This window comes from Myotis nattereri (genome assembly GCF_964212035.1).
Source record: "Myotis nattereri genome assembly, chromosome: 6".
Classification (NCBI taxonomy): domain Eukaryota; kingdom Metazoa; phylum Chordata; class Mammalia; order Chiroptera; family Vespertilionidae; genus Myotis; species Myotis nattereri.
The window spans coordinates 8,253,811-8,277,008 of NC_138081.1; the positions used below are offsets into that span (position 1 = coordinate 8,253,811).

At 46.3% G+C, this 23,198-nt stretch overlaps 1 protein-coding gene across 2 annotated transcripts in view; it reads left to right on the top strand.

Moving 5' to 3' along the window:
• ZNF76 (zinc finger protein 76) overlaps positions 1 to 23,198 on the top strand; it is a 37,847-nt gene that overhangs the window by 5,941 nt on the left and 8,708 nt on the right. For both annotated transcript variants that reach the window (XM_081093908.1, XM_081093907.1), the window contains exons 2-4: positions 18,908 to 19,073; positions 22,676 to 22,756; positions 22,839 to 22,916. In XM_081093908.1, the coding sequence (XP_080950034.1) occupies positions 19,001 to 19,073; positions 22,676 to 22,756; positions 22,839 to 22,916 (232 nt within the window). In that variant the 5' untranslated portion in view covers positions 18,908 to 19,000. The remainder of the gene's footprint in view (positions 1 to 18,907; positions 19,074 to 22,675; positions 22,757 to 22,838; positions 22,917 to 23,198) is intronic.

A 23,198-nucleotide genomic window follows, 5' to 3' on the forward strand; every position in this document is an offset into this window, starting at 1 on the left:
ATTATTTTCGTTGCTACTTCATAACTGTAATGTTGCTACTGTTATGAATTGTAATATAAATATCTGATATGCAGGATGGTCTTAGGAGACCCCTGTGAAAGGGTCGTTCGGCCGCCAAAGGGGTCGCGACCCACAGGTTGAGAACCGCTGCGTTAGAGGATTCTAGGCAGATAAGTGACAATAACTGACATAAAGGATCATTCTGGCCGCTGTGTTGAAGTGTAGGGGCCGAGAGTGGGAGAAGGGAAACTGGTTAGGAGGCTACTGCAATGGTCCAGGCAAAAGAAGCTTGTGGCTTGGACCCAAAGTAAAGCAGTAAGAGTGAGAAGTGGTTGGAGTCTGGGTATATACTTTGAAAGAGGAGCCAGCAGGATTTGCTGATAGATTGGATGCTGCACGTGAAAGAAATAGAGAAGGTGAGGATGGCTCCCTCATTTTTGGCCTGAGCAACTAAAGGATGGAGTTCCCATTTAGTAAAAATCAGGGGCCTGGGGAGGAGGAGGTTGTGAGAAGGGGAAGATAAGGAATTCACTTTGAAACATGTCGACTTTGAGATTTTTTTTGGATATGGGGGTGTTGACCAAGCAGCTGGATTTACAAGCATGTTAGACATGAGGAGATTTCTGCTCTCCTGGGAACTAAGAGAACACTATTACTGGGGAAGGGACGAAGAAGTATGGTGGGAAGGCAGTCCAGGTGTGAGGCCGGCTGCCACTGTGGAGCTGTGTGACCCTTTGGGACGCCTCTGCAGCTCTGGCCTCTGCGTCTTTATCTGCGAAATGGCTGCTTTAGACTAGGGTTGGTGAATTAGTGCTTAGAGTTAAGAAGGTAATACATCTGTAAGCTTGAGATTATTTTGTGCTGAGCCCTACATAAGGTGGCGGCATTTCCCTCCCTCCCTCTCTCCCTACAGTAATGTATAGAGAGTACCTCCCTTGCGCTGGGTGCTATGCTGGATCCAGGGGCTATGATGGCGTAGAAGGTGCACCCGTGCCTTTCAGCCGCCTGGTGTAGCTTCACTGCCAAGTGCAGAGGGAACGGGCTGGAGTCTTTGTCTGGTGCGGTGTTAACCATGGAAACCTTGTTACTGACCTGGGTGTGGGAGAAAACTGAACATGGGCGTCAGGATGAGGCAAGGTAGTGTCCGAGTGGGGAAACTGGTCATCCTAGTTGGGCTGGGGAAGAGTTAGGGGGGGTGGGACTCAGTTCCTTTCCTCCACTTAACACTTACTCCTCTGCTAGGAACGTCTCTTAAGGAGCTCATAGTTCCAGAGTAGATGGAAGTCTGTGGAGTTTCCACTGGATTTAGTTCACAGTAAGTGGCGCTGATTTAGAATTCAGGTTTGAGCTAAAGAGCTCAATTCACGATGTGACCTAGTACCAGTACCTGTGGGCACGTTCTTTGTTAGGTGCTGATTGAGCTGAAACGCATGCTTTCCAGGAACTGAATTATAAGCAGTATAACGGAAAGTGGGAGTGTGTTATTTCCCCCCCAAAAGTCAAGTGTAAGGAAAACATATGGCAGGGTTCAGCTCCTCACTGCGTCTGGTAGCACAGGCTCCCCGTGTTTACCCTTATGTCATTTAGATGTCCATGCTTATATTGCAAAGAGAGTCTCTGAGAAGCTAAACAGAGTCTCTGAGACACAAATCCAAGTGCAGCTGAAGCCATTGTCTTTAACAGGTGGCATTAAACTACTGACAACACCACAGGGGCCTCCTGCCCTGGACAGTGACAGGAAAGGTATGGAAATGAGAGTGACGGCTGTGAGGAGCTCACCTGTGCCGTGCAGTCATCTGGGCTTTGCTGGTGGAAGTGCAGTTCGGCATCAGAAAGAGCTGCCGTGTGGGATGCGACACCCAGTGCCTCACTCCGTTCAGACTGTCTCAGCGGCACGGCAGGTGCTTCAGCGCCGCTGGGTCACACCTCCAGGCCTGCCCTCAGCAGGGATGCATCTCCGAGCAGCCCCGGTGCCGTTTTTAGCTTGGTAGTGTTTCTCACGCGGATGACTCCGTTTGGTGGAAGTCCCTGCCGCTTTGGGATTTTGGCAAAGCATGAGACCCACGCAGTCAGGAACCGAGGGACGGGGCGGGCGGGGGGGGGGGGGGCGGTGGTGGTGGTGGAGTGGGGGCTGGAGATTGAAGAACTGGGCTGAGGCTTGGATGTGGAGGGTGAGGCAGGGGTACCTGAGACCAGTTCTCTGGATCTGAGCTCATCCTCTTAACCTAGGAAGTACTGTCCTGGGACCTTAAAAACAGTGAGGGGCCCCCTGGCCAGGAGACCCAGTTGGTTGGAGTGCTGTCCCATACACCAAAGAGGTTGTGGGTTCAATTCCTGGTCAGGGCACATACCTGGGTTGCGGGTTCGATCCCGGATTGGGACGCATAAGGGAGGCACTGATCCAATGTTTCTCCCTTCCTCTCTCTCTAAAAATCAATGAACGTATCCGTGGGTGAAGGGAAATTAAAAAAACAGTGAGGGCGGAGGTAAAGCCTGCTTAGCCACTACTCCTGCAGGACCCAGCCTGGTGGCCAGGTGGGACACAGTGTTTCCTCGGGTCCCATATAGATTTGCTGTTGCCTCACGTTCCATGTGATGCTCTAGAATGACATACAGGAATTGTGAAGCTACGTTTTCAGATGTGGTTTTGCTACAAATCTGTAACATCATGGAATCTATCCTGTCAGCACTGGACTAGCCATGCCTCACAGAGAATCATAGATATTCCTGTAACCAACAAAGGGAATGCAGAGAATGCTTTTAAACTGTCTTCTTTTATTCATTTACTAGTGGCCCGGTGCACAAAATTCATGCACATTAAAAGGGGATTAATTAGAGGAAATATTTTTTTTAAATATATTTTATTGATTTTTCACAGAGAGGAAGGGAGAGGGATAGAGGGTTAGAAACATCGATCAGCTGCCTCCTGCACACCTTCTACTGGGGATGTGCCCTCAACCAATGTACATGCCCTTGGCTGGAATCGAACCTGGGACCTTTCAGTCTGCAGGCCAACGCTCTATCCACTGAGCCAAACTGGTTAGGGCTAGAGGAAATATCTTAATATTGCTATTTGCCTTTCTCTATAATTGAAGTGTCGGAGATGAAAGAAAATTAGTAAAATGTATATGAAAATCTTCCTCCTGTCAGAGTCTGGGGCATGCCGCGGGACCCAGACTCAAGTCCCCACCCACCTGTGGCGCCTCAAAATCTCGTGAGACCCAGACCCAGCAGGCCCCAGCTCCATTGGGCGAGATCCAGACCCTGCCGACCCCACCCTTGTCAAGCCCCACTGGGCGGGGGGCGCAGCCTCAGGTCTCCTGACCCGGCACTGGGGCAGGCAGTGCAGCCTGAGGTCCCCCAGGCCAGGGCAGGGGGTGCGCCTTGAGGTCCCCCGTCAATCCCCGCCAGGTGGGGGACGTGGCCTGAGATCCCCTGTCAAGCCCCACTGGGTTGGGGGGCCAAGCGCCACGCAGCCTCAGGTCCCAGCTGATTGCTCGTTAAGGCTTGTTATGGGAGCTCCGCCTCCGCTGTGGGCGCAGCCATCTTGTGTTACGGAATCCCTACCTCTGCTATGGGCGCAGCCATCTTGACCATTACAGTATAATGGTCAATTTGCATATTCCCTCTTTATTAGATAAGATTTTTATTTCTTTTACATGGGTAATACATTCATGAGGCTTTCAGGGTTTCTTAAGTATGAAAAATACAGTGCTGGCCAGTTTGGCTCAGTGGATAGAGTGTCAACCTGCAGAATGAAGGGTCCTGGGTTTGATTCCAGTCAAGGCCACATGCCTGGGTTGTGGGCTTGATCCCCAGTGTGGGGCGTGCAGGAGGCAGCCAATCAATGATTCTCTTTCATCACTGATGTTTCTCTCGCTTCCTCTCTGATACCAATAAAAATATATTTTAAAAAAGAAAGATACATAGTGAAAAGTCAGCCTTCTCAATTATCTTTCCACAGATTATTTTTTAATGCCCATGGGTGCATACAAAAGGCACTGTTTTATACCGTGCATTTTTATTTAATATACAGGGTGGGGCAAAAGTAGGTTTACAATTGTTTGTGTGGAAAATAATACAATAATTAATAAATAATAATACAAGAATAAACTGTTTTGTGTACTCACAACTCTAACCCTACTTTTGTCCAACCTGTATTTTAGTTTTTCATGTCAATATGTTAAGGGCTCCCTCATTTATTAATGTCTGCGTAGTAAAGAAGTCCTGTATTTCTAGAGAGCCAAAGCAGCCCGCCCCGGCTCTCCTGTGGCTTCTTCTGTTTATGCTATTTCTAATTATTTGTTATTAGTGCATACAAGGATGCCAGGAATAACCTTGGACTAGACCCGAAATTGCTGGGTCAGGTGGTGTATACATTGCTAATTTTGATTGATACGGCAAATTGCTCCACATAGAGCTTGTACCGGTGTGTACTCCCAGGACGTGATGCCTGTTTCCCTTTGGCATCATGAACATTGATTTGAGTTAAGAATGTACATGGCGTGCGCTCCCTCCCCGGAGCATGCCCATGCCTCTCTTCCCTCTCAGGCGCGCATCTCCTAAATGCTAAGGTCCCCACAACACTTGCAGCCAGGGGAGCAATGGGCAGCGGCAGCTTGTCCAGGGCTCACTCCCTGTCCCCAAGGCCCCCTTTCTCTGCCTTCCCGGTGAGCTAACAGCAGCCCCATCGACTCATTTCTTCCCGGTAACATGTCTGGAGCCAGAGCAGCTCCGCCTGGATCTCCTGTTGCTTCTGTTCTCAATCCCTCCCGCTCCACTGCCCCCGGCTTTAATGAACAGACTCTCAGAGTCAAAAGGAATATATAGACTACCTAGAGGTCAGGGTAGGTACTGAATCATGGAGCCCACCATGACACTCCGTTCCAGAAGATACACAGAGCACAACAGTCCAGTTTGAAGAACATTGCATTTAAAAATACATTCAAAAGAGGTAACTGGGCCTTTGGTGGTTAGAAAAAAAGGAAGAAAAATTCCAGAGGAATTCGTTCCCGACCTCAGCACTCACACTGGCGTGCATTAGAGGAAGAACAGACACCTCTCCTTGCAGGGCAGTACCGAGGAGGGATGCGGTGCAGGGAGTAATAGAGGGGCTGTGGGAGAATAAAGGAAAATCCTAGGGAGGAGCTGGCAACCAAGCAAACGGGTTTCATGTCCACTGGAGAATTACCTCAGCCCAATGCTGCCACCTATTCATGTCAGCGACCTTTTTTTTTTAAAGATTATACCCCTTTCAGCACAACTATTCATCTCTTCTTGGCCTCTTCTACATCATGTCACTTGGAGTTACGGTTTCTGTGAGCTGATGTCTTTTTTCACTTAGCATTAATTTGTGAACCCTTCTCCATTAATCTAGTCAGGGGTCCTCAAACTTTTTAAACAGGGGCCATTCACTGTCCCTCAGGCCATTGGAGGGCCGGACTATAGTTTAAAAAAAAAACCTATGAACAAATTCCTATGCACACTGCACATATCTTACTTTGAAGTAAAAAAACAAAACGGGAACAAATACAATATTTGTATTTGCACGTGGCCCGCGGGCCGTAGTTTGAGGACCCCTGATCTAGACGGTTCGTGGTTCTTGTCTAAAATGTTTAAGCAGGGATCCTTGTGCAGATAGCTCTTGTTTTCTGTGGACTCCTTTTGTGGGATGAATTACGAAGATGAGGTTATTAGCTCTCAGATGCAGAACTTTCCCCAGTGGGGTTCGGCATTGACGGGCGGCCCTCTGGGGAGTCCAGTGCCATCAGCAGTGCACGTGTGGGCCAGCCTCCTGGTGTTGCCAACATCCATGGTTGGGATTTTTATTTTATTTTATTAATAGACTTTATTTCTTAGAGCAGTTTTAAGTATACAGAAAAATTGAACAAAGTACAGAGTAATCCCATATACTTCCCCCCACCTCCGTTCCCAGTTTCCCCTATTTTAAGCAGACCTTGGAGATATTTCAGGTTCAGTTCCAGACCACGACAGCAAAGCAAATGTTGCAATAACGTGAGTCATAGAAGTTTTGGGTTTCTCTATGCGTATAAAAGTTATGTTGACACTATACCGCAGTCTATAAGCGAGCATGAGCATTATGTGTTAAAATACAGTGTACATAACTAGTAACTGCTCCCCATTATCTGAGCCTTCAGCAGTCATAGGAGTCATAATCTTTTTGCTGGTGGGGGTTGTGCCTCGATGTCAGTGTCTGCTGACTGATCAGGGCAGTGGTTGCTGAAGGGCGGTGTGGCTGTGGCGGATTCTTAAAATAAGACAGTGACGTTTGCAGCATCGGTTGACCATTCCTTTCACGACTGATTCTCTGTAGCATGTGACGCTGTTTGATAGCATTCTACCCGCAGTAGAACTTTCAAAATTGGAGCCAGCCCTCCCAACCCTGATTTATCAACTAAGTTTGTGTAACATTCTAAATCCTTTGTTGTCATTTCCACAGTCTTCACAGCATCTCCACCAAAGTAGATTCTATCTCAAGAAACCGCTTTCTTTGTTCACCGGTGAGACTCCTCATCCGTTACCGTTTTATCTCGAGATGCAGCTACTCAGTCACGTCTCCAGACTCCACTTCTAACCCTAGTTCTCTTGCTGTTTCCACCACATCTGCAGTTACTTCCTCCATGACACCCTGAGCCCCTCAGAGTCACCCATGAGGGTTGGAATCAACTTCTTCCAAACTCCTGTTAATGTTTACTCAGCGAATTGCCACAAACCTTCAATTTTTTTTAAAGCAGTATTTGTGAAGCACAAAAACACAAGGTGTGCCTGTATTAACATCTGGCATTATGCGGTTATCTGCTACAATTGATGGACCAGTGTTGGTGCATTATTAACTAAAGTCCACCGTGTACGTTATGATTCACTCTGCGTTGTACATCCCGTGGACTGTGTGAATTGCACAATGTCAGGACCCAGCATTACATGTCACACAGAATAGATCCACTGCCCAAAATGGCCTGTGCGCCACCTCTCCATCCCCCCTCTCCCCCCTCTGCACCCTTGGCAACCACTGGTATTTTACTGTCCCCATAGTTTTGCCTTTCCTAGTTCCACATAGTTGGACTCATATTGTATGGAGTCTTTTCAGATTGGCTTCTTTCACTTAGCAAAATGCATTTAGGGTTCCTCTGTGTCTTTTTATGACTTAGCTCATTCCTTTTTGCCACTGAATATTCCATTGTTTAGATGTACAGAGTTTATTTTTTAAAGGACCCTCTCAGCTGCTTCCCAAGAGTGAAGGTATGAACACAAGTTTTCAAGTCGTTCGGGTAAATTAGGACTAGGATGGTTGGATCATTTGGTAAGAATATGGTTAGCTTTGTAAGAAACTGCCAAACTGTCTCCCAGAGCACCATCTTGCCTTCCCACCAGCTATAAATAAGAGTTTCTGTTCCTCCACATACTTGCCAGCATTTGGTGTTGTCAGTGTTTTGGATTTTGGCCATTCTAATCGGAGTGTAGTAGTATCTCATTGTCTATTGGATGTTAATACTTTTACTTTGAGTTTTGGTCATTTAATACCAGTAAGTAAAATAGTGTCATGATTATTCTTTCTTTGTGTGTGTTTTTGTTTGTTTTTTTTGCTTTTCATTTCATATTGTAGCCTTATTTGTCAGGATATTGTTCTTAGAGGTTTGTTATGTGTCTGCATGTATTTTTTTCACCCAACTTTTAAAATTGTGGTAAAATACACATAATGTAAGATTTGCCATCTTAATTAATTTTTTGTTGTTGTTAATCCTCACCTGAGGATATTTTTTAATTGGTTTTTAGAGAGAGTGGAAGGGAGGGAGGTTGGGGGAGGGAAAGAGAAATTTTTGATGCAAGAGTGCCACCAGCACTCACCCCAACAGGGGCCAGGGGTCAAACCTGCAGCCCAGGTATGCGCCCTTGACTGGGAATCAAACGCCAGAACTCTTCAGTTCAAGGGCAAATGCTGTAACCACTGAACCACAACTGCTAGGGCATCTTAACCATCTTTTTTCTTAAATACATTGTTTTATTGATTTTATACAGAGGGAGAGAGAGATAGAAACACCTATGAGAGAGAAACACCATTCGGCTACCTCTTGCATGCCTCACACTGGGATCAAGCCCACAAATTGGGCATTTGCCCTGACTGGGAATCCAAGCGGTGACCTCTTGAGTGCATGGGACGATGCGCAACCAACTGAGCCACACTGGCCAGGCGCTCTCAACCATTTTTAAGTGTACAGTTCAGTTGCATGTATTTTTAATATCATGTCTTATGGTTTATTTCTTTACTATTTCCCCCTAATGTTTTCTTAAACTAACTCTTCTTTTGACTTGATTTTTTTGTGTGTGCTTGTTTTTGCCTTCTCTTCCTTGTAAGGATCTGGCTATTGTTCCATTTTAATGAGCTAATGAAGTAAATGTAACCTTTCTGTCACAGGGCGATGGTTCTAACTAGCTGTGGCGTCCCGTCTGTCCTGCTGGTGAGGGAGGGCTCCACTTTCAATAGCCCTTCCTCAGCCAGTGGTCACCCCACGCCGACTCCACAAACAGTCCTGGTGGCACTTCATCAGAGCCCTACTAACTTCTTGTTGGTGTAAAGCAAATCCTTAGGATAACCCTTCCAAATGCCTCTATCCTGGGCTTTTCTTTTCATGGACAAAAAGTGGCTTTGAAACTCAGCCATGATTGGGCATTTACAAATTAAGGTGTTAAAATTCACTTAAGCATATGGCTGACAAGTAGATTTTTAAGTTATCTGCGTTCGTTTAAATGAATTCTGTTCTACAGTAACGGGGTCTGCATCTTCACTGTCCTTTTGAAATTGAAAATAATCCTTTTGCCTAATTACTCCTTTTGCTGTGACTAATTCAAAACTGTCAAACTGTAGTAGCCAAATAGGAACCATACTAAAAAGTGGTTTGGGCTTTTAGCATCAGTGTGTGTGCATTGAAGTCTTTTTCTATAGTAACAAATACTGAATAATTTCACTACAGCTCTTCCAAATCTGGTTCTAATTTGCCCCTTGACTCTCTCGGCCTTTATCCCTCCCAACTTAATGCCATTTTGTCCTCTCTGAGAAGTTTTCTATATTCCCAAATGAGGCCTTTCTTGAGTGAGAAGTCACATTTTTTCCTAAGTTCCCCCCCCTTTTTTTTTTTTTTTGCTTCTAAATACAGTTGCCCTCTGGGCTGGCTGAGACAGAATACGGAAAGCCTGTTCTGCATGCCCAGGGAGTGCTGGTGGCAGAAAGTGATGGGAGAGAGAGCAGGTTGAGGTCTCGGAGGAGCCCAGTGTGTGTGGAGCAGGTTATCCTTGAACCGGGTGGACGGAGGGCGGAAACCAGCACGTGGCTCCTCTCGTTTCCCGTCTCTCGGGCCCCGCCTCTTCCTGCCGTGAGGATGCGGGTTAAGCACACTTCGTTTCACAGCGAGCCCTAAACACCTGAAGTCTCTAAAAAGTTTTTCTAAACGTTATTTCTCCCCAGTAAGTATAATTTATGTTTTTACATTGGAAAGCATTTCTATATGGGGTGGGTTTACAGTTGTGCATATGGAAATAATACCATAATTAATAAATAATAATTCAAGGAGCTCTGACCAGTTTAGCTCAGTGGATAGAGCATCAGCCTGTGGACTCTAAGGTCCCAGGTTCGATTCCAGTCAAGGGCATGTACCTTGGTTGCAGGCACATCCCCAGTAGGAGGTGTGCAGGAGGCAGCTGATTGATGTTTCTCTCCCATCGATGTTTCTAACTTTCTATCCCTCTCCCTTCCTCTCTGTAAAAAATCAAAATATGTTTTAAAATAATAATAATAATTCAAGGATAAACTCCATGTTTTGAGTACTCATAACTATAAACCTATTTTTGCGCCCCCCTCTTCCCGCCCCCCCCTCGGATTATGAAGTCATAGGGCTATTTCCTGCATCAGAGTCAATAGGTTAAGCTCATTTAAAAATGCAGCAAACAGCCCTAGCCGGTTTGGCTCAGTGGATAGAGTGTCGGCCCGTGGACTGAAGGGTCCTGGGTTTGAGTCTAGTCAAGGGCACGTTGCCTGGGTTGCAGGCTTGATGCCCAGGGCTTGCAGAGGCAGCTAACCGATGTGTCTCTCTCACATCGATCTTTCTCTCTCTGTCCCCTCCCTTCCACTCTTTCTAAAAATCAATGGAAAAATATCCTTGGGTGAGGATTAACAAAAAATACCAACAACAAAAAGCAATAAACTGAAACTGGACTTGCTGCTACTTCTGGGAGAGTCATCCCTACCTTTTGTCATGGCTCTTATCCCCTTTGCCCTCCCCCAGTCTGTCTCTCCCCTCTCAGCTCAGGTCATGGGGGAGCTGGTAACCCTAACCCTCCGCAGAGAAACAGAGCAGCTGCCCTGCTCCCCTCGCCCTTCCTCAGTGGGCCACCGGAGTTGTGAATCTAAAATGTCAAGTGCAGGCAGGAGCTCACACGCAGCCATCTGAGGCCTCTCTGACTTTGTCAGTCTCAGTGTTGTTAGTTTAGTACCGACGCAGGAGGATTCAGAGAAAACCATTTGATGAAATCAAGGGAGAGAAGTGGCAGACACTTGTACATGCCTGGCAGCCATGACGCACCTCGGTCAGGCTCTGGTGGAAGGCAGCGTCAGCCGTCGGGGAAAGGTTAGCGAGCGAGAGTGGACTGTCTTAAAGGTTTATAATCAGGTGGGGAACCTTTTTTCTGCCAAGGGCCATTTGTATGTTTATAACATCATTCTCAGGACATACAAAATTATCAACTTAACACATTGTATGTGGGAAATGTATTTATACGTTCTACCAGTGTAGTAGAGCGCGGGACACGTATTTTTTTTTAAAATATATTTTATTGATTTTTTACAGAGAGGAAGGGAGAGGGATAGAGAGTTAGAAACATCAATCAGCTGCCTTCTGCACACTCCCCACTAGGGACGTGCCCGCAACCAAGGTACATGCCCTGGACCGGAATCAAACCTGGGACCCTTGAGTCCGCAGGCTGACGCTCTATCCATTGAGCCAAACCGGTTAGGGCTGGGACACGTATTAATACGTTTTTTATAGACTAGCGGTAGAATGCGGGTAACGTATAAATACGTAAACTAAAGTTATCGTAATTTTACTGAACGTTGCCATTTGCGCAAAAAATTAGCAAAAATGGCCCGCGCCACCTGTTAGAGCGCAATAAAAACTACCCGCAAACAATGTGTTAAAAATGAGCCTGCTATATTTGGTCAAACATTTGATTAACTCACCCCTAACGCCTTGGCAGGGCCAGGCCAAAGGATTTCTCGGGCCTTATGAGGCCTTGGTCGGATGTTCCCCACCCCAGCTTTATATTATGAAGCTTAAGGAGGAAAATCGAATATTTAGCCGGAACGTGAGAACATGTGAAGGAGTGGAGATTGCTTTGCTTTGAGTGTAAGGAGACTCAACAGGAAATGTGGCTCCCAGCTGTTCCTGCTTCCCAGTATGGCAGGTCAAGAAGAACTGGGTTTCAGTTGCAGTGGATGAGATGAAAGTTAAACAACCAATATTCTAGGGTTTTAAGAGCTGACATTGTGTCACAGTGGATTGGCAGATGGGAGAAATACACCAGATATTGAGAGGTATGGGGCCAGCCTGCCTGGCTTTGAATCCTGGCTTCAGCTATGGAAACTTGGACAAATTACTTCACCTCTAAGCCTCAGTCACCTCATCTGTAAAATGGGCAAAATGGACTTACATCCTCATAGGATTATTCTTAAGATTAGAAAGAAGAGTTGCCCTAGGTGGTGTGGCTCAGTTGGTTGAGCATTAGGCCATGCACCAAAAGATCGCCAGTTCGATTCCTGGTCAGGGCACATGCCCAGGTTTCAGGCTCGGGCCCCGGTCAGAGTGTGTGCAGGAAGCAGCCGATTGATGATTCTCACGTCGATGTCTCTCTCCTTCTCTCCTTTCCCCCCTCTCTTCCTCTCCTTTCCTCTTTCTCTAAAATAAATAAAAACAAATTTTTAAAAAACGAATAAAAGAGTTAATGTGGGTAAAGTGCTCTGGACAGTGGCAGGCACATACCAAGGGCTATATATTTGATAAATGTAACTAGCATGAGCAGTGGAAAGGAATTGAGGGTCATCGGGCCAGTGCTTCATTTTACAGATGAGGTGGCTGTCACGGGAGGTGGAATCAAGATTAGAAGCCATTTCTGCAGACTAGTCCTGGGCTGTTGCCACTGTTCCTGGATCTGTTTTAGAACTACCCATTGCTTCAAACGCATTTCCCTTTAGGCTCCTCTCCCATCCCCTCCTTGGAGCCCATATTTCCAAAGTACTTCCTATATCCCAGTCCAGTGCTAAATACTGACATACGTGACCTCATCTAGTTCTTACAGCAACCTGTGAGGAAGGTTTCATTATTGTCCACCCCACACCCCTTTTTGTTAATCTCACCCAAGAATATTTTTTCTATTTATTTTTTTAGAGAGAGAATGGAAGGAGGGGAGAGAGGAAGAGAGAAACATTGATGTGAGAGAGAGAGACATCAATTGGTTGCCTTCTGCACATGCCCCCACTGAGGCCGGGGATCAAACCTGTGCCCTTGACCAGAATCGAACCCACGACCCTTCGGTGCTCAGTCTGACATTCTAACCACGGAGCCACCGGCCAGGATTATCCCCTTTTGTAGAAGTGCCATCTGAGGCTCAGAGAGGTTCCATTGCCCAAGAGTACACAGTTTCAAAGAGGTAGAATCCACACTATCTCACTGCAGAGCTTGTGTTCATAACCACACTATGAATTTTCCTCCAAAAGTCCCAATAGTATAGAGATGAGCTTAGTTAAACCACCATTGCTGCAGCAGCTCTGGGCCCAGCCAGGCAGATTTGAGGTCATTTTGTAATCCCTTTCAATTTATAGTCTGCTTTATTTCAGACCTAGACTCTCACATGTTTTCTTGTTTCTGACACAATACCTTTACACAACAACCAGTTACCAGAACAATTTCCCTCCCTGGTAAAGAGCGTGAAAGTCAAGGATCATGGAGCAGACTAAGAGAGGCCAGACCAGCGCTTTCTTCCATAAGAGTGGGACTCTGTGGGAGTTATCAGGGCTCTGGGCCAAGTTGGGGGGTCACTGCTGGGGTCCCAGCAAACCAGAAGATGAGTCAGATGTCAGAATTCCCACCTAGACCAGTTGTTTGTTTGTTTGTTGTTGTTGTTAATTCTCACCAGAGGATATTTTTTCCATTGATTTTCAGAGAGAGTGTTAGGGAGGGAGGAGGGGGAGGGAGAGAGAGAGAGAGAAACATCGATGTGAGAGAGACATATTGATTGATTGCCTGCTGCACGCATCCCTATTGGGGCTGGGGAACATGCAACCAAGGTATGTGCCCTTGACTGGGGATTGAACCTGCAACCCCTACGTCTGTGGACCAACATTCTAACCGCTGACCCAAACCAGCAAGGGCTACCTTTAATCCCTGTAAGACTGATGACAGTCTTGGACTCCTCCCACTTCAGAAAAATGCGCAAGCTCACACTGTTTTTAGGTAGCTTCAGGGTTCATAAACCCCAGCTACTAGTAAAATCCTCTGTACTAGGCAGCATAGTAGAGTACTTCAGATCCAGACGGCCTGGGTTCAAACCCTCCTCTCCCACTTCAGTTTCCTCAATTGTAAAATGAAGATGATAATAGGATTGTGGTGAGGATTAAATGAGTTCCATGTAAAATGCTTAGTACCTGGTTAGCGCTACAGCAGTCTTCATTATTGATGGTAGTGGTATTGCTGTCCCTGGAGCTTAGCCCATTCTGTAAGTGTTTATGGACAGAATGAATGAATTATAAAAACTGGAGATGCCAGGACTAGGGTAGAGCATCGCAACCAGTGTGTCACAAATGGACTGTAGTTGTGTTAAGAAATTGATCTGTTCAGCCCTTGGGGCTACCAGAGTCCCAGCTGGTGTTGCTTCTGGCTTTAGGCAGCAATATCCAAGGTGTCGCATGCAAATATCCTCTCCTCTCTGGGTGCTCTGACGTGGACACAGTTTGGGCAGCATTGATGAGAAGCTCAGCTGGTGGGTAGTGAGGATCAAGTAGCCCATCTAGATTCCAAGCCCAGGGGAATTCTTTGGGTGCGTGGCAAAGAGAATCTTAACCACTGAACCAGGAGCAGAAGCTTCACGAGTGCGGGCTCTCCAGCCCCAGTCGGCAACACGCCACGGCAGGTGCAGAGGAAGTCTGCCAGCTGGACGCTCCAGTGCCCCTCCTCGCGCGTGAGGACCCTGTGAGTCACTCCGCAGGGATCCGTAGAGAGCCCACAGCGGCCCGGGAGCCAGGCTGCAGCCCGGAGCCCTGTGTAGGCAGCAGGTGTTAGAGGTGTGATACGGAGTGAAGAAGGTGAAGAAGTGCGGGTGCTGGGGAGAGGCAGGGCCCGGGGCTGCAGGGACTTCGGAGGGACCAGCCTTGTCCGCAGGTGGATTATGAGGAAGACTTTGAAGCGTTTTGATCGAGACAGTGGTAAATTTAGGTTTGTACTTTTTGTTAAGTCAGCCTGACAAAAAATCACACAATGAATAGGAATCCGGGAAGAGCTTGTTTGAGGACATAGGTTAGAGACTCTTATAGTATACAGTCGAGAGGTGAGGGTGATACTCGCCTGAAACAGGTAGCTAGGCTTTTCTAAAAATTTGAGATATAATTGACATATAGTTAACGCTTAACTTTGTGGACCTTGATTTAATGGACTTGAGGTTTAACTGATAAAATTTTCTGTCTGTATGTCATATGTGAAAATTAACACCCTGTTAATTTTATGATACTTTTAACCAATATTTGCTTATAATTAAATTAACAGGGTTTTTTTGGTTATGAATTCACTGTTATTTTTAACAAATTTCACAAATAGGGCATATGTTGGAAAAAACACTGTAGTAATATCGCCAAAAGAAATAAATATAACTATAGTCTATCAGTGGTTCTCAACCTTCCTAATGCCACGACCCTTTAATACAGTTCCTCATGTTGTGGTGACCCCCAACCATAAAATTATTTTCGTTGCTACTTCATAACTGTAATTTTGCTACTGTTATGAATCGTAATGTAAATATCTGATATGCAGGATGTATTTTCATTGTTCGCGACCCACAGGTTGAGAACCGCTGGTCTACATATTTAAATGCAAAAGTCACTGCTCGTAAACAATGTTCAGCAAATGATCACACCACATCGCACATGGTAATTGGTTCTGTTGCCACGTGGTGTGTCTTTCTGCAGCAGTTTTAACACCTGGACATGTGCTAAGCCATGCCCCAGCCTGTGCATTTGTTACTCGGGGTAACTGGTGAATGCACGCATTTACTAGACCTCGGTATAAATGTAAAATTACGGTAACACATATAGAAAACTTTTCTGTGAAATTGAACTTTTCATGCGTACTTAATTTTAATTACACAAACGTGTCTATATAAGTAAAAACATAAACTAATTTGTCAATTTTTTAACTACACATTTGGAAAAGCTACTTTATTATATAACAAACAGCCCCTAGCCCAAACTAGTCCATTATATTGAGGTTTTACTGTACAATACACATTAGTTTCAGGTGTACAACAATAATGATCTAATATTTGTACATATTGAAAAATTATTACCATGGTAAGTCTAGTTAACATCCGTCAACATACATAGGTATAGAATTTTTTTCTTGTGACGAGAACTTTTAAGATTTACCCTGTTTGTAACTGTCAAATATACAATATAGTATTGTCACCATGCCATACATTGTATCCCCAAAGCATATCTATATATATAAAAGCCTAAGTGACCACATGACCGGAACAACTGGTCGCTATGACACACACTGACCACCAGGGGGCAGACACTCAATGCAAGAGCTGCCCCCTGGTGGTCAGTGCACTCCCACAGTGGGAGCGCTGCTCAGCTGACCAACCCTGTCCTGGCAGCCCACCAGCCCGGCAGCAGCCACTCACTCCCTCAGTAGTCCTGCAGGTCCAATCTCTGGAGAACGGGCCAGGCACTGACAGACCAGTGCTGCCAGCACAATCCTGACAACGCTGCCAGCCTCCTGGAAGTTGGCGGCCGCTTCTCCTCTCTAGATGCTCCACTAAGAAGAAACGATATGAAAGCGGCCGCCAGGTGGCTCCCAACAACCAGTGCAAACATCAGTGGGATGGATCCTGATCCTGTGCCCGCAAGGGCATCCCACCACCCACCACCCACTTGGAGGGCTGATCGCATCTCGGCACCGCCCCTGGGGACCCCACCCATGCATGAATTTGTGCACCAGAACTCTAGTTTGTTTTATAACAGAGTTTGTCCCTTTATCCGTTTTGCCCACACCCAGCCCCTATCCTCTGGTAGTCACCAGTCTGTTCTCTATATCTAGGAGCTTGGTTTTGTTTTATTGTTTGGGGTTTTTTTTAAAAAATATGTTTTTATTGGTTTTTAGAGAGAAGGGGGAGAGGGAGAAAGGAGAGATAGAAACATCAAAAATAGGCTGCCTCCTCAAGAGTATACAATGGAGTCAAGACAGTCTCTTCAATAAATGGTTCTGGGATATTTGGTCAGATACATGCAAAAAAATGAAACTAGATCACCAACTTACACCATACACAAAAACAAACTCAAAACAGTTAAAGGACTTAAATGTAAGATGGGAAACCATAAAAATCCTACAAGACTCCATAGGCAGCAAAATAGCAGACATATGTCGTAGCAATATCTTTACCGACACAGCTCCTAGGGCAATGGAGACTAAGGAGAAAATAAACAAATGGGACTACATAAAAATAAAAAGCTTCTGCACAGCAAAAGAAACCATCAACAAAACAACAAGAAACCCCACTGCATGGGAGAACATATTTGCTAATGCTATTTCAGATAAATGTTTAATCTCCAAAATTTACAGAGAACTCATACAGCTTAACAAAAGGAAGATAAACAATCCAATCAAAAAATGAGCAAAGGACCTAAATAGACACTTTTCAAAAGAGGACATACAGAAGGCCGAGAGACATATGAAAACATGCTCAAAGTCACTAATGATCAGAGATGCAAATCAAAACAACAATGAGATACCATCTCACACCTGTCAGAATGGCTATCAAATCAACAAGTGACAAGTACTGGAGAGGATGTGAAGAAAAAGGAACCCTCATGCACAGCTGGTGGGAATGCAGACTGGTGCAGACACTTTGGAAGACATTATGGAGTTTCCTCAATAAGTTAAAAATGGAACTCCCATTTGAACCAGTGATCCAATTTCTAGGACTAATATCCCAAGAAACCAGAAACACCAATCAGAAAGGATATATGCAGCCCTATGTTCATAGCAACACAATTTACAATAGCTAAGATTTGCAAACAGCCTAAGTGCCCATCAGCAGATGAGTGGATTAGAAAACTGTGGGACATCTACACAGTTCAAGCACTAGACCTCTAGTTTTCCATAATGGCTATGCCAACTCATTCCCACCAACAGTGCACAAAGTTCCCTCTTCTCCATATCCTTGCCAATACTTATTTATCCTCTTTTTTATAATAGCCATTCTAACTTGTATGTATGTGGTGATACCTGATTGTGGTTTTGATTTGCATTTCTCTGGTGATTATGGATGTTAAATATACCTATTGGCCATCGGTATGTCTTTGGAAAAATATACAAATCCTCTGCCTACTTTTAATCGTATTGTTCAGTTTCTTGCTATTGAGTTGTAGGAATTCTTTATATGTTTTGGATATTAACCATTATTGGATATATGATTTTCAAATTTTTTCTCCCACTTTGTTGGTTGCCTTTTCATTTTGTTGATGGTTTTCCTTTACTGGGCAGAAGCTTTTTAGTATAATGTAGTCCTCCTTGTTTAATTTTGGTTTTGTTGCCTTTGTTTTTGGTGTCAAACTCAAAAAATCATCACCAAGACTGATGTCAAGGATCTTGCCCCTATGTTTTCTTCCAGGAATTTAATGGTGTCAGGTCTTACATTCAACTCTTTAGTCCATTTTGAGTTAATTTTGGTGTGAGCTTTAAATAGTGGTGTACCTGATTCCGGTAGCTGGAGGTGCCACCCTGGAATAGGGGATACTAGAAGTGGAACGGTCCTGGGGGTGGGGATGGTGGGTTCTGTCGGGGACCCATTCCATCTGTGATGCCTGTGGGATGTTCACTGGGACGGTCAGCAGGCCGCTGGGTGAGGGGGTCTGAGCGCAGGAGCGGGTGGAAATGGGTAGAGAGAACCAGCAGCAGTGGGGCTGGCTGGCTGCCTCAGTGAGGCTCCCTCTAAGGAAAGCAAGTTTAAAAGTGGATTTTGATCAATGAAATCTTAATTTACAGCCAATGTGGCTGGCATGCTTCTCTTTTATACTCAAATTTTACAATTCTTTTTCCCCAAAAATCTTTATTGTTGAGAGTATTACAGATGTCCCTCTCCCCCCCCCCCCCCGCCCCCCACATAAACCCCTTCTCCACCTGGTTCCCGCCCTACCCCACCCCAAGCCTTCACCATCCTTGTGTCTGTGTCCATAGGTAAGCTCTTTGGTTAATCTCTTCCTGTCCCCCCTCTCCCCTTCCCTCTGAGATTCATCAGTCTGTTCCATGTTTCCATAGGTAAGCTCTTTGGTTAATCTCTTCCTGTCCCCCCTCTCCCCTTCCCTCTGAGATTCATCAGTCTGTTCCATGTTTCCATGCCTCTGATTCTATTTTATTCACCAGTTTTTGTTCATTAGATTTCTTGTTCATTTATTTTGATTTTTAGAATTCTTAAATGTGTATATTTTTAACCCACTTCATAAAAACCAACATAGTTATCTACTTTGAAGAATTTGTCTCCTTCTTCTTGGCTGCCGGCATTCACTCTTTCCCTGTGCCCTTGCAGCTTTAGGAGCATTGTAGCTCATATGTGCAACTGTCCATTTCCTCAGATTTGTGACCCAGGAGGAACCCTGACCTCAGCTGTGGCTCTCGGTGCTGGCAGAAGCCAACTTCATGTCTGAGTGCGCGAGCAGCAGTTTGCCATGGAGAGCTTGGGGCTGCAGACAGTCACCCTCAGTGACGGGACAACGGCCTACGTCCAGCAAGCAGTCAAAGGTGAGTGTTTCCAGAGGCTCAGAACCCCCTTGTCCCCCAGCTTCCGGAGAGGAGGGTCCCCGTCCACAGGCTCCCCCGCCTCCCACCCGCTTGCCACATTGCTCTGCGTGAGCATCTCTTGAGGTAACTCTTTAAAATCAAACGCCATCTGGGCAGCTAGAAAACCAGGCCAGACCAGCGTAGGCGCCACGACCTCTGAAAGCAGAATTCCTTAACTACTTCTGGAACAGATGAACACAGTGCTGGTTTTGACTTCCTGCTTTTCAATACCCCTGTCCAGTTACTCAGACTTCCCAGCAAGTTTAAGCGCTCAAACTATCTACTGAGCATCTGCCATGCACAAGATACTCTTCTAGGTCCAGAGAGGGACACCCAAGGATAGAGCTCATGCCTTCAGCCCCTCCAGGGTCGCCAGAAATAAAAATACATACCACACTGTTAAAGCTGCATTTCAGAAACAATAAATAATTGTGTAGATAAGTCTGTCCCAAATACTACATGGGATAGACATGTATAAGCATGGAACTAAATGCTAAAAATACTAAAATAAAAACACTAACTACTAAAAAAAATTCATTGTATATCTGAAATTGAGATTCTCTAGGATCAAGGTGAGGGTGGCTTCAGAACAGAGTGCAGTTGAAGGGCCAGGCCTCTGGGCCAGGGACACTTCCCTCGCCGCAGGCTCCTTCCAGCCTCAGACACGCCAGATGGCATCACATCCCCTCGGACAGCGCCAGCAAACACTGTCTCAATCCTCGTCTTCATCTTGCCTTTTCTGGGTCTGAGCGCCGCCGTCCTCACAGCGGCATTGTCACCGCAACATCGCCCTCCCTCACTTCAGCACGTCGTCAAAATGTATCTCGGTTCCCAGATTTACAGATAATTTGTTGATTTCATTTCAGTTGTCTGCTTCCTGATGATGACAAAGAGACCCCTAATCTCATCAGTGAGCTCTTTCCATATGATAGCGTGTGGTGCCTTCTGGAAAGGTTTCTTATCAAGACCTAGGATGTGTGGGGCTGGCTTAGTTTTCTTGAACATGGAACTTCTCTAGAATCCCGAAACCCTGTGTTTGCAGACTTCCCATCGCAGTTGTTGCCCACTGCTGCAGTCCGGTGGTGGAAGAACTAAGGAACTGTGTACACTGGGCATGTTTACCCCACGGACCCAGTTATCGCCCGTGCCTCAGTCTGCACCAGTTTTTAATGGTAGAATGAATAAGTAAAAGCAAGAGGCGGTATTTGGCCTGAGAAAGCCACACTCTTTTCTTATCTCTTTCCTTCTTGTATCTGGGTCTCTGCCTCCCCCACGTCCTGTTTATGTCTTTCTCTCATCACTCTTCCTGGCTGTTCTCTGCCTCCTGCAAGGTGCTGCAGTGTGTACTTGCACGTATGCACACGCTCACACACAGCAGATCGCACACTGCGGACGGGAGAGCTGGCCTCCCGCACGCAGAACCGCGCTGTCTCGGAAGGCGCCTCTCTGGTGAGCTCCTCTGAAGCCCCTGACGGGGCACGCTCATCTCTGTCAGCAGGCAGCTGTGCCTGGGCCCCTGCATGTGCCGGAAGCCCTAATGTTAGGAAATTAGGGTCAGCATAAAGCATGTCATTCAAACCCGACTCCTCTGAGCGTGGAAGAGCGTGCTGTGAGTAAATGCACTGGACTGCCCGACGCCAGGATTGTGCAGCCGCTCTGTGATGGGCCGGGAGGCCCGTCAGCCAGCTCTTCTCCCCGCTCCCCATCGTAGCCTCTGGTTGTTACAGGAAATTCTAGGTTAAAGTTTTTCTCAGCCGCCCTAGCTGGTTTGGCTCTGTATATAGAGCGTCAGCCTGTGGACTGAAGGGTCCTGGGTTAGATTCTGGTCAAGGACGTATGTCTGGATTGCAGGCTTGATCCCCAGTAGGGGGTGTGCAGGAGGCAGCCAATCAGTGTTTCTCTCTCATCACTGATGTTTCTAACCCTCTCTCCCTCTCCCTTCCTCTCTGAAATCAATAAAAATATATTTTTTTAAAAAAAGTTTTTTCTCAGCCATTATTACACATTTCAAAATATATTTTAAATTAAAATGTGAATGGCATAGGTTAAATGTACATTAGTAAAATATATGCAGTGTGTTCAATATAGATTTACTTTAAGATCAAGGATGATATAGAAATATAGAAATGTAAATAAAATATTGATAGCTGTACATTAAAAGGAAAATTTTTTTCTTAAATAACTCTTCCCAACATTTTGTGTTCTGCCTTGAGGCGATGCCCAGTTCATAGCAGAATCTCTGATGATGCTTTCAGAGCCCAGCACTGGCGTCCAGCCAGGACAGATGCAGGGGCCGCTGCTCGCGGGAAGGGGCGGGCGGGGCTTCCCTCTCCCCTCTCCTGTTGCCTTCGTCTCCACTCCACCTGCCTTCGGCTGGGTGGTAGAGCTGTTAACCACTGGCCCAAGAGGACTCGGTTTGGGGACAAGTTTCCAATTCCTCGGAGGAGGAGACATCAGCAGGGAGTTGGGCCAAAAGGATCGCCTGTCCCACACAGGAGCTCAGCTTCCCGAACCCGAAACTTGTAAGGAAAGGAATGAACAACCCAGTTGTCATTAGTGCTTCAATCTCCTTTTTCTCTTCCCCTCCCCATCCCCTCCTTCAGACTCACTGGTCACAAAACTCCTAAGAATCTTTTGCTCTTAGAAGGGCTTCTCAGTAAGAATCTGAGATAAAGGAAAGATAGTATCATAGGCACTCTGTGGTCTTATTAATTTTTAGAGGGCTATTTTGTTGCTTGAGGTGAGTCGGTCTTTTATCAGACAAGTGAAGATGGCAGAGGTCAGTGAAGGAGACAGTGTCCGTTGGCGGTGGAGCGAGACTGGGGGACATGTGGGAACACAATAGTCACATTCACTTGGCTCCCGACTGCTTTCCTTTCTGCTTCTTCTAACGTACAGATGGGGCTGATTGTAAAAAACAAAACAAAACAAAAAAAGAAAAACGAAGATTATTGAGAGCTGGCCACATCCCAGGGCCTGTTCTGAGTGTTTTATATTCATTAACTCATTTAACCCTGATAGCAGCCCAATGGAGACAATTTTTAATCATTTGAAGAAGAAGCTGAAGCACAGAGAGGTTAAGTAAGCTGCACACAGCTAGTAAGAGGCAGAGCTGAAAGGCCGTCCCAGGAGGCCTGGGCTGGTTCCAGAGCCCATTGCTTCTAACTGTAAGCCACACTGTCTATCAGAGGGGCTGGGCCTTGGCACACTGGCACAGGGAGATGGGGAATGTATTTTGATTTGGTTATTTTGAGCCATATCTGACTTTTGACCCATTTGGGTCCTTTCTAGGTTTCAGGGCATCCTTTGTTCTTCAGTTAGTTGAGTCTCAGCAACTGCTCTGTTAGGTTGGAAGCCCCGCTTTGCTGGGCATGTATAGAATGATAGACGCGGTGGTTCCCCCTTTGGGGATCTGTGGGGTCCCTCATGGATCAGGCCTTGGGAACAGGGAGCGAGGTAACCTGGAAAATGTCACCTGTATCTCAGTCCTCCGCAAAAAACAGGCAGGTGTTTTCGGCCCTTTTCTGAGCCTGGCCCACTTCTCTCCATTTCCATCTCCATAGGAGAGAAGCTGCTCGAAGGACAAGTGATCCAGCTTGAGGACGGAACCACCGCCTACATCCACCAAGTGACAGTGCAGAAAGGTGAGGAGGGCAGGCAGCCCCCATCGAGGAGCCCTGCCTGGCACTGAGCTCCAGAGAAAGGCAGGCATTGCTCTCGTTACAGAACCTCTGTCCTTTGAGGATGGACAGCCTGTGCAGCTGGAGGATGGCAGCATGGCCTACATACACCGCACACCCAAAGGTGGGGCCACAGACATCATGACTGCGGGGAGGAAGGGAGACGAGCTGGCGGCGGCGGGCGCGTGGAGTGGCATACCCTGGGAGTTGGGGCATAGTCATGGGAGCGTGGCCCCCAGCTCCCCTGGATTAGCAATCTCAGCTGCCTTCTCTTGTGCGCACCCAGGAGGCTGGGCCTTGGGGGTCAATAGCATGAGCCTCGATGGCGGCTGTGGTTCTAGCACAACACAAATCTTAGGGCTTTAAATAGGACCGAAGGATGTCATCCAAGACCAGGAGCAAAAAA